Below are 11,341 nucleotides of genomic sequence, written 5' to 3'. Positions count from 1 at the left end.
GCAGGAATTATCCAGTTTAAAGGAGGCCTAAAAAGAAAGCTTAAAGCTGAGGACGTCAACAGTTTCTGACCAGTGGTCTTCTCTAGCTAAAGATCTTTTGTCAATGCTATGCTCGTGCTCTTCACCAGTCACAACCCATCTTGCCGTTACCTCTCCATGGTGAAAAATGAAATTCTGCAAATGCAGGAAAAGCTACACTTTATAAAACAAATTACAAGTTGTAGAAAAGCTGTGCCACCTAAAACAAATTATCGTATTTTTCAGACTATAAGGCGCATTAAGCAAAACAAAACAGTCAGATAGGTCAAACTTTATTCAACTCATTCACAATAACTCTTAACATTGTACAGTTGTACCACACAAAATCGGTTTGAGGTCAGTAAGCACAACCAGGATTAATACATAAGGTGCACCGGATTATAAGGCTCATTGTCGATTTTTGAGAAAATTAAAGGATTTTAAGAGTGCCTTATAGTCCGAAAAATACGGTACTGTAAATGCAACAAATAAAAGCGACACAACCTAAAATGAATTATTGCACATTGTCGAAAAGCTGTGCTTTATTTTTATTTTTTAAATGTACCAAAATATAGCTTACATTGACAGTTTTTTCTAATGTATATGCGGGAAAAGCTGCTCTTTTTAGAGAAAATATGTAAATTGTAATACATTAATTTAGTAATTTGTTCAGTAATTTAATTAATTGCACTCGTAGGGCACCACCTCTACACAAGAATATTTTGATTTTGTTATAAGTCCACAAACCCTAAAGGGGTTTATTTTAATTTGAAGGGACCAAAACACAAAAGACACGGTAGGTTGAGAATTGATTTTACGGTAATTTATAAGTTTATTAATAGAAATGGAAGTAACATTCATTATTAACATGTTTAGGCAAATGTAGATGTTTAACAACCTGGTAAAATATACCATGTAGGAAATGGCGTTTACTTAATTCAAAATTTTCTGGGGTAGAACCCCTAGACCCTCGCACCATTGTAAATGCTTCTGTTGCTAATGGTGTCGTATAAATAACAAAGGACAGAGTCACCATTGTTCCGAGACATCAATGGCCAAGCTAAAAAATGTTTTCAGTTTAGTTGTTAGTGTTCTTGTGATTGCCACCTAGCGGCGCAAAAGTGGGTACTTCAGTGTTTTTAATACCGGTGTATATAAAAAAATATATCTGGAGTAGTGTAAATAACCACACGCTGATAGTTTCCCGGGAAGAGGAATTAGTTTGTGATCACGATCTTACGAGAATCTAGATGCTGTAAAACGTACCAAGATGAGGACGACAGTGTTCACTTTATGATGTTGACCTGTTTCCAGCATTTGAAGTGAATTTCTCAAAACTTCTCGGCGTCGAGATTGTGCGTGGCTCAGACGAAGGTGTCCCGGCTGAAAGTTTGAGCAGTTCTTGTCGCTTTGGTTATGTGGCTCCTCGCACCTGGATAGTACAGCGGAGGCCCCAGAGTCGTTCTGGATGATAACGACATCGGCATATACGTACGTCTGGTACGGGCAGTGGCGTAAGAAACCGGTCTCCGTTCCCTTTTTGCGGAACTATAGTAAAAATACACACAAGATGAAGTTCTTACTATTATGTTAAGCATAACAGTAGGATGTATACTCACCTGGATACTAAGCCTTCTTTTGCCGAGAAATAAGTCAACACTGTCCCTCCACAGATGAGTAGAATGGAGCCTCCCCAGCCAATAAAAACAGCCGCCCCAATTTCAAACCTAGAGTGAATAAAGAAAAGCATTGAGCCTTTTCTACGCATCACAAAATGTTTATTTATTGATGTTTGAGCCGCTTTAAAAGTACTCACTTCTGTGCCTTAAAATTTGGATCCACAAATTCTGTAACGACTTTGTTCGCCCACCAAGAGTACACGATCATACCGCAAAATCCTAATGGAAAGCATTACGATTTGTTGACGTTGTCTGGATGTTTGAAGATTCAGTATAACTTTCGTTTTACCTGAGACGAGGTAGGTTACGCCGCCAGAAAAAGTGACCCTCGCATTAGTGATTTCTGTTCCACCGATTTTCGTGCATTTCATCCCAATTAGCGTGAGGACCCCTCCGAAGAAACCGGTGATGACGGCGCACACAGCGAGCGCTCTACAGGCGTGCAGGAAACCTGAGAAGAAACGGCAAAAAATCAGATTCATGTAGTGTTTTTTTTCTGCCTTGCTGTTCAGGTTTCTATTTTGTTGCTAGCATAAATTTGCGCACAGTTCATTGCAAAAAAGGAACATAAAAGTCAAACTTTGTTGAATTTTTTTTAATAATGATTAATATAAAGTAACACACTTCCTGCATTAAAATGGACAGTGTTATCAGTTGTCAGGCATTAACCCTCGACTATGAAGCACATGTATGGGCGGGGCTACACAGCTAATGGGCGTGGTCACAATTGCCGTTTTGAAGAGGATTGGTTAGATCTGATGTGGGCGGAGCAGGATGTCCAATAGGCAAAATCTTAATAACAAATCACCTCCATTTTCTCGATGATGAGAACTAGAACTATACTAAGTAGAAAAATCTCACATTTATAACAGTAAATGTTTTTAATATAAATCAAACTTACAAGCTTTCAGTAATATTAAGAATTTTATTCAAATGTTAATCTGTAATGAGAAATTAAGTGGACGCATACTGTTGCCACTCCAACAAAAGTTATGTTATTACAACAAATAATTCACTGTCATTACATAGTTTTTGTCATAACATATTAGCTACATATACAATAATGCGAAAACATTTTATTATAAAAAATATGAATATGAAAAACATGAAAATACAATAAATATATAACAAGGAACCTTTCATGCACTATTCTTTGTAGCTGATCTGATGGCATTATATAGTCATAAAAATCTGCAACCCCCACCCCCCAAAAAAACAATTCCATCTAAGTTTACTTCACTGTGGTTGGATTGAAAAGGCCTGTACACTGAATAAAAAGTAATTAGATGTGATGTGCTCATTTTTGTTAGCAATTGATTAAAGAATATTAAAGTAAAAGCATGATTTATCAAGACATTCATAACTTACGGAAGCAAATTAATGCCACACAAGCGAAAATGAAAAAGAAACCAATTGTGTTATCAAATAAATCATTCATTGTTATATATTTCATGTTGTGCAAAAAAAAAAAAAAAAATTCATAGTTTATTTATAATGTTTAAACATGAATGGTTTGTTATAACATGGTATGTAATACCTCAAAAATGTTTTGTTACAACATGAAAGAATTATAAAAACAAAACATAAACATAGATATAGTACATACTGGGAACATGAGTCACAATGAAAAATTTTCACCGAGTTATTTTTATTTTCAGTTTCTCCATTTCGTAATGATACGTAGTTTGTTCAATTTTATCGATCTATCACCTGTAAACAAGCTAGTTTTGTTTGAGTGCCAGATTGAAAATTTGATTATTGTCAGTCTAGAATGATGTCATCAGGAAATACAGCCCTATATTTTAAAAGAAGGATCCCCAAGCTTCACAATGACGTTACCGGTATATATTAAACGATGGGATTTCCAGTGCTACAAAGAAAAAATAATCAGTTTCCAGGGAACCTACAAGGGTTATAAGGTGGGGGTTATTTCTAAAGAAATACCTCTTAGGAAATTTCATTTAAATGGTAGTTTAGGAATTTTATTTGCTATTTTAGTTACCAGAATCACGTGTTGTTGGTTTTTTGTTAGTTTGTTTTTTGTATCGACTCTATTTTATGCAAATCTCAATTAGGGTTACAATTCTATTATATTTCTGGTGGGGTGGCAGCGTTAAGCTTCCGTATAGTAGTTCCCCATCCTAATCGCTACACACTCACTTACAATTAAACAAAGTAAATGCATATTTATGTATTTAAACCTCGGATTATCTTACCAGGCAAGGCCAGCAATGAGGGATAGTCCTTACAGTCGGACACCCCCGTGGTGTCCGAGACGCAGTCCCTCCATAGGTTGGAGTAGTGTTTAGAGGTGGTTAACACAAGGCTGCTCACCTCTGAGAAGGTCCAGTACTCTGTGGGAAGTGTGGAACTCACCAGGATCCAGCCACACAGGCACGTAATAAAGCAGCCAATCTCCACATACATAATCACCGTACGGTACTCCATGATGAGTGTTGGTGCTCCACGAAAATCTACTTCGGAAATGAAGAACTGACCATGTCTCACCTGGGGAAAAAGACTGAGCGATACCTTCTGACTCACTGCTGATGTGGTTTGTTAAATATTAGTAATGTGGATGTTTTGGTTTGTCTCTCACCTTATCTTTTAGGTAGATTTGTCCAGTAAGCATCTTTCATGTTCCCATCAGGGATGGCGTAGGATTACAACCCTGACCGTTTTACCCATACACCTCGTTTCAAGAACAGTTAGACCAATGAAATGGGTTAGGAGTGAAGTAAAAATAATTAACCCAACATTTTTCAGTCAGGTCATCTGGACAGTTTCTTTTTTTTTTTTGTGCTGAAACGTTTCACCTTCGATCCGGAAGGCTTCATCAGTCAAGGAAACACACAGCAAAACTGATTCTTCCCCCCCAACAGCTTACTCCAAAGTGGAACAAACCAGTTCTGCTTGTGATAAGATGGTCTCTTTGGTACGCCCCCTCATCCATTGCCAGCCCTCTTCCCTGTTGACAGTCTTGTCAAACTGGTTGAAAACAACAAAGTCCATGCTCAATAATCCAGGTATACAATCCAACATTTTTCAGTGAGGTTTTCAACCAGAGAGCGTAAGGGACTGTTTGCTGACAATGTGTGCACGTGACAAGACGTGATCGGTCAACATAGCTTCAACTGGAAAGAGCTGAAAATGTGTGACGCAGACTGAGAGAGAGTCATCTGAGCAGATAGTGGTTTAGCTTTAGCTTCTGCTATATATATTTTTTACCTGTTTAGCATTAATAAAGCTCTTTTTTTTTAGTTAACAGAATATGGGTTAGCTAAGCTAAGTATCCACCACTATTCGGCATGTATTGTGGGAATAAGTTGTTCATGGTGTCATGGTTGCAGATGCGTGCATGTTGCATTGTTGGAACTAGGCCTGTCGCAATAAACAATAAATAAATAAATTAATCGCATGATAAATGAAAATTATCAACCTCATTTTAATTTATTAGTTTTATTGTTTCTTCATGTCTCTCTTTCTACTGAAGACACTGGATGACAAAAGGCTCAAGTCCGGTGCTCTTCACTGACCCCTCCCTTTCCCTTTTATCTTTAAAATCTGTTTTAACCATCCAAAATCGCGTTTTTGGATCGTTAAAAGCAGCTAAGCTGAGAAGCTAAGCTAACAGGTCGACCTCGGGGAAAAAACCTCCGTCTTGTCGAATCTCCAAAATTCACGGTTGAAACCCGTGCCTTTGTGTAAAAAGTTTTTCTCTGCAACAAGAAGCTGAGAACTTGTTTATTGATTTTTTTAATTAAAAGCTTTGTGTGAAAAATACTATGCTATAGAGCTCAAACCACACCAAACGTCCGCCATTTTGAGAACCGAAGAGAGACAGCCCATGTCACGTCAAGGGGCCTCTCTCCCATTTTTCTTAAAAGAGACACGCTGCTCGTTCCCCCACTATCCATCCTTCGGTTCAATCAATACTATACCATTCGGTGGTCAAAAAATGGTACTAAATGCAAAACAAATGAACAAACATTTCTTCTTATATTTGACAATAATTACTAATTATTGTCAAATTTCAAACAATATTATCGTTTATCGCAATAATTTCTGAGACAATTAATCGCCCAGCAAAATTTGTTATCGTGACAGGCCTAGTTGGAGTATTTGTTTCTTTGTGAGAGTTCTAAAACCATCTTCACATTTTTGGTACTGGATACATACTGTGTCTGATTATATGATGTGTACTGAAATAAGTACCGACTGCGGCAGTGACCACCGAGCTACCACATCAAATGCAAGTTTGTGCTTATACGTGTCCAACCTAATAATAGCAAGCAAAAAATAACATACAAAAACATTGTTAAACAGAAATATTTTATTAATACAAAACATTCACTGAATCTTTTTTCCACTCGCATGTTTTCAAAAATGAAAATATATATATTTTAAATATGGTTGTACGTCATAATGTAGTGAATATTACCTGCAGTTGGTTACATTGTCACTTTCTCAACCCAACAACATCTGTGGCACTAATTGCTCTCAGAGAATGTGCTCGTTATTTGATCTAGGTATAAAAATGCTCAATGTAGTGTTTGTTTTAGATTGTTTTGTCCTTGACGGCTGGATTTTTTTGGTTACCTCGACTCCCCCATCACAACTTCTTCCTGGTTCTTCAAACTGGAATTGCTTTGACCGCCATCTGTTCCAGTTGAGATGTGATCACGTCTTAAATAGACTTCCAGACTATCCTTTAAATGTCTGTCCTTCACTCTTTACGTCAGTTCAAATGTAGGTGTTTTTGACGAATGGTGTAGTTTCACCAGTCAAACTGTCTGACAGCGAGGACACGGTACGCCTGCTGTAGCTGTTGCTCTGCGATTCCGATGAAGTTGAGAGGCTGGACCTTGACCCAGAACCCGATACTGATCTTGATCCTGAAGACCTAACTGATGTACGTCCCGTTGTGGATGACTGTCCAGACCCGGCTATGCGTCCAGATTTGGACATGCGCGCTGTTTTAGACGATATGGGTGATACGTCTGAGCACTCAGATCTGGACGACAGCTCGGAGATGGAAGACATTTTGGTTTTAGAGGTCTTCTCTGATTTGTCTGAAGGGACTTCAGTCGGCTTGTTTTCTTCTGGGTCCAGTTGTGCTTGAACATTGATAACGCTGATGAAAGACAAAGACATTTTTTTATTATAACGTTATAAATTTGCACTTTATCCTACACTTTAATGTGGACATTTCAGCAAACCTTTAGATGTACTCGTCTAGTTTTAGTTTTGTCTTGGGATTTTATGTTTATTTAGTTACGATACTTTCTTTAAAAATGGAATTTTGTCATGCTAATGCTAACGCTAACAATGTGGCTTCGGGATCACCAGGTTTTTCCCACACTAAAATGAACTACTTGTTCAAATTGAAAAACAATGCTTGATTTCTGTTCAAATACACAAAAAGCTAAGAACATTCCTGCAATTCTATATTTAGAACCAGTTTGCTACTATGCCAAACTCATAGGATAGGAGGTATGCTAGAAAACTGTTTGGTGTTATATGGTGCCTTATTCTTCTAAGCATCTGTTTTATCCACATTAAGATCTGGGACCTGTTGTATGTATAGATCACAGACAGGTTCAATGGTAGGTCTAGCTGTATCCTTAATTTAGCATTTTATATCTTTGGCTAAATTTAGACCTCATTTAGCCTTAGCATAACTTAATTTTTATGCCACATAAACAGTGGAGTATATGTCTGATATGCAAGGTTTTTTTTTTTTCCTCCCTGGCTCTCATCGAGGTGGTTGCTTCTGCCATCCCTCCCCGGTTTTTCCTTCTTCCTGCTCTGCTCTCTGTGTGTCTGAAGCATCTGGGTCTCATCTTCCGAACATAAATTAAGAAGATTATGGATTTGGTATCGTGGGCGTTCAACTCTATTGATAAGATTTTTTTCATCAAAGCGACAAGGTCTTGGAGAACCAGCGTGTCCAGCTGAGACTCATGCTGTGGGGTATGTCATGGATCCATGGGGAGTGTGGCAGCTGATGTGCCTCTCAGTTCTGTCTCAGGAGGATGTTGAAGGCGTTTACATATTTGGAATTATGATAGCAGGGACTCTGCTTTTTGGCATCAGCGGGGCTCTGATTTATCGACTTTTGAAGAAGACATCGGCAGCAGTTCCGGCCATGGACAAGCTTCCGAGTCAGTGTGAAGGTTTGGTCCGTGTAGTAGGAACTTTAAATCATCTGGTTTACGAGCTTAACCATAATGTGGAGGCGATTTATGAGAATCGCAGGCCACCTGTGGCTTCTGGGACTCGTCAGCATGGTGGGTTCGACCTTGAAGGAGACTCATAGCATGGATCAGTGGAATGGAATCCCACAATTAGGCATTTTCAGAACCAGAACGCCCAGATGGACTCAAGGCTGAAGAAAAAAGTAATCTCTGCCTGAAGAAAAACAAGAATCAAGCTTATCTGAATCTGACTCCCGACGGCCTCGGAGACGGGCCGACTATCAAATTTCTCCTGCGTCATGAGTAACCAAGGACAAAAGCTTCATCTATCCCCCCCCGAGAACTTTCTGTGCAAGCTTATCAGAACTGCTGGCTGGAACAACATCTTCAGAAACTGCGGCTGATCTGAAAAAACGCTCATGGACAAATCTCAACACCTCGATGTCAAATGCAAATGTAATCATGTTTTAATTGTGCTGCTGGTAGAGTTTTTTGATGTCTCAAATCGTGTCCTGATAGACAAGATGTGAAAGATCTTTTTTGTAATACCACTATCTACCCTCATGTTTCTCCCCCTTTTCCTATCAAAGATTATTATCTGATAAGGATAAGAAGGTCGCGCTTTCTATAGTTGCAGCTTCGTGCACTCCGCCCATCTTTCGGACGACTGTACGTACATATTTGCGTTGTATCTCGGTGCAAGGCCAATAAAGTTTATTCTGATTCTGATTCAGTAATTTATGCAAAAATGCCATTTGGGAATGATTATTCTTTGCTAACTTATCATCTAAAACCTTGTTTGTATGTCTCTTTGATACAGTTTATTTTGTAATTTCAAGAGTGATTTATAACAAGAAGATGTCAGCAAAGGTCAAGGAAAACTCTTACAAGACAGTGGTGAGACCAGCTATGTTGTATGGTCTGGAGACAGTGGACTAAAAGACAAGAGACAGATCTAGGAGGGACAATGATGGATAAGATTAGGAATGAGATCATCAGAGGTACAGCATAGGTTGAACAACTGGGAGATAAAGTTAGAGAGGCCAGACTGAGATGGTTTGGACATGTCCAGAGGAAGGACAGTGGGTATACTGGTAGAAAGGTGTTAGAAATACAGCTGCCAGGAAACTGCAAAGAGGAGATGTATGGATGTAGTTAGAGAGGACATGGAGGTAGTTAGAGGGAGGGTAGAGGACTGAGAGAGATGGAGGAAGATGATGCATGGTGGCAACCCCTGAAGAGGGAGCAACCGCAAGAAAAAGACTGTTTACAGTTTCCTCTCAGTTATTGACCATTTCTGACATAATGTTTAATGGTGGCAGGTTCAAGATGATGTGAGACCATCACAGAGAAAACGGTAAAAACAGCTCCATTGTTGTTTTGATTTCTAGGACACTCATTGATAGAAGTGTCCTGTGTTTGGACAGGAGGTTACAATACCAAAAATGTCCTTCTTTCAAAAGTAGTGTGGACAGGGCCTTAAACTGGTTTCAGACATCTACAGAAAGTTTCTTTTGAGGGTTTATGTCCATGGCACCGTCTGAACACCCCCAACTTCAAGTTTCATAACGGCACCGATGCATCAAGCAGAGAGGGTTCTAGAATTTCTTTAGGCACGTGTGAATGGAGTTATTTCTCTAGTTTGAGTTTTGCGGTGAGTATGTGTCTCCACTTACGTTTGGTTTTCTCCACAGAATGGTGTACACACTGACCATAGATAGAAAACACCTCCGGCCATGTGAAAGGCTGAGCCCACCCAACCAAGGAAGATGGGAGTGCCGAGGTTATACCTGTAAAAATTAAATGCAGAATCTGAGGGGTGCTGACCCTACATAAATAATGAATTTTAACATGTAACGATATTTTTACATTTTAGCAGTGGTGGGCACAGGTAACCTGGACATGGGCACCAGTGACCCAAAGAGGAAGAACCAGGTAAAAGATAATGGATGGATGGATGTGCACAGGTAACCAAAAAGTTAGCTCTGCTAACCCATATTCCGTTGACTAAAAAAATTTGCTTTGCTAATGCTAAACAGGTAAATAAATTAGCAGGCAGTAATGCTAAACTGCTAGCCACTTAGACAACTGTCACTCAGTCTGCGCCACACGTTTTCATCTCCTTCCAGTTGAAGCTTTGTTGACCAATCACATCTTGTCTTGTGTACACATAATAGCAATGCCTTACGAGCTGTTCGTAAAATACTCTGCGGAAGCTAATTCTGCTAATGGTTTCCAAAGTTAGCTAAAATATTAATCCGCTGATCAAAAAATTTGTTCTGCTATTACCCATTAGGGGATTAACAGAACTGTGTCCACCACTGCATTTTAGGACAAAAGAAAAGACGATAAGAATTAAAACGCTTAACTCTGCAGGCCTATTTAAGTCCTTTTATTTGTGGGAAAATGAATTAAGTATCCCACTTTGAAGTAAAATGGCATAAATTTAACTTAAGTAAAGTACAATAATTGAATTTCATGTCAGTTCTAGTAAATAGCTGCATCATGAAAATGTCCAAGAGAGTCATGGGAGGGTTGAGCTCGTGCGATCATAGATGTACATAACAGTGATGTGATGCTAACATGATGCTGACATAAATACGGAACACTTTCTTATTTAAAATGATAAAATGGCTAAATTGTAATGGGATTACCACTGATGGTTTTATTTTCTTTACCAATTAGTCTATGTGAAAATGTAAAACTTTACAGTTTAAAGTCTTGTACATTATTTATACCCGTGTGTTGACGCCTTTTAACTTACTTCAGTCCATTGAAGTTAGGGTTAAAGTATTCTTCTGAGACATACTGAGCATAAACAGCATATCCTGATGTGGACAGTGCACCTGAAAAAGATAAATAACAAAAAACATGTTGAGACACACAAAAAATGTTAGACTTTGTTGTTCAGGCAGATGACAGACTGAACTCACTTGGATGTTGGGTTGAGGGGGTTAAACATAAAATAGGTGGAGCTCAAGAAAAAAAAGTATTGGGTAGATATAAATAAAACACAGTGGTCTTAAAATGGGTCCTTTATTTAGTAAAATAAAATGGGATGGCTGGATGGACGAACAGACCGGATAATGGATGGATGGACAGACGGAAGGATGGATGGATGATGGATGAATAGATGGATGGATGATGGATGGGTAAGTGGATGGATGCATGAATGGATGGGTGGATGGATAGATAAACAGATGGGTGGATAGAGATGGATGATGGATAGATCATGGATGGATGATGGATGGGTAAATGGATGTGTGGATGAATGGTTGGATGGATAAACAAACTGTCGGATAATGGATGGATAATAGATGAATGGATGGATGGATGGACAGACAGATGGAAGGATGGATGGATGGATAGATAAACAGATGGGTGGATGGAAAGACGGATGGATGGATGGATCAGTGGATGGATAGATAAAAAGATGGGTGGATGGAC

General features: G+C 38.8%; 2 protein-coding genes across 2 annotated transcripts in view; both read right to left on the bottom strand.

The window, feature by feature from the left end:
* Positions 1–1,272: 1,272 nt before the first annotated feature.
* Positions 1,273–4,145, bottom strand: cldn10d (claudin 10d). Its single transcript, XM_037696293.1, has 5 exons — positions 3,914–4,145; positions 1,987–2,148; positions 1,835–1,916; positions 1,638–1,745; positions 1,273–1,566 (listed from the first exon to the last, which is right to left on the bottom strand). The coding sequence occupies exons 1-5, from the start codon at positions 4,143–4,145 to the stop codon at positions 1,383–1,385; spliced, it is 768 nt and encodes a 255-aa protein (XP_037552221.1). The 3' UTR covers positions 1,273–1,382.
* A 2,329-nt stretch (positions 4,146–6,474) lies between these two features.
* Positions 6,475–11,341, bottom strand: part of cldn10e (claudin 10e) — a 5,939-nt gene continuing 1,072 nt past the window's right edge. Inside the window, exons 3-6 of the mRNA XM_037696749.1 lie at positions 10,659–10,740; positions 9,571–9,684; positions 6,696–6,831; positions 6,475–6,561 (exon numbers count right to left, since the gene is read on the bottom strand). Coding sequence (XP_037552677.1) covers positions 6,475–6,561; positions 6,696–6,831; positions 9,571–9,684; positions 10,659–10,740 — 419 coding nt within the window. The remainder of the gene's footprint in view (positions 6,562–6,695; positions 6,832–9,570; positions 9,685–10,658; positions 10,741–11,341) is intronic.

The sequence above is a fragment of the Nematolebias whitei genome, chromosome 23 (genome assembly GCF_014905685.2).
Source record: "Nematolebias whitei isolate Nwh7 chromosome 23, NemWhi1, whole genome shotgun sequence".
In the NCBI taxonomy this organism is placed as follows: domain Eukaryota; kingdom Metazoa; phylum Chordata; class Actinopteri; order Cyprinodontiformes; family Rivulidae; genus Nematolebias; species Nematolebias whitei.
Note: the sequence above shows the minus strand (reverse complement) of the source record. Positions and strands in the feature narration are given on the sequence as shown.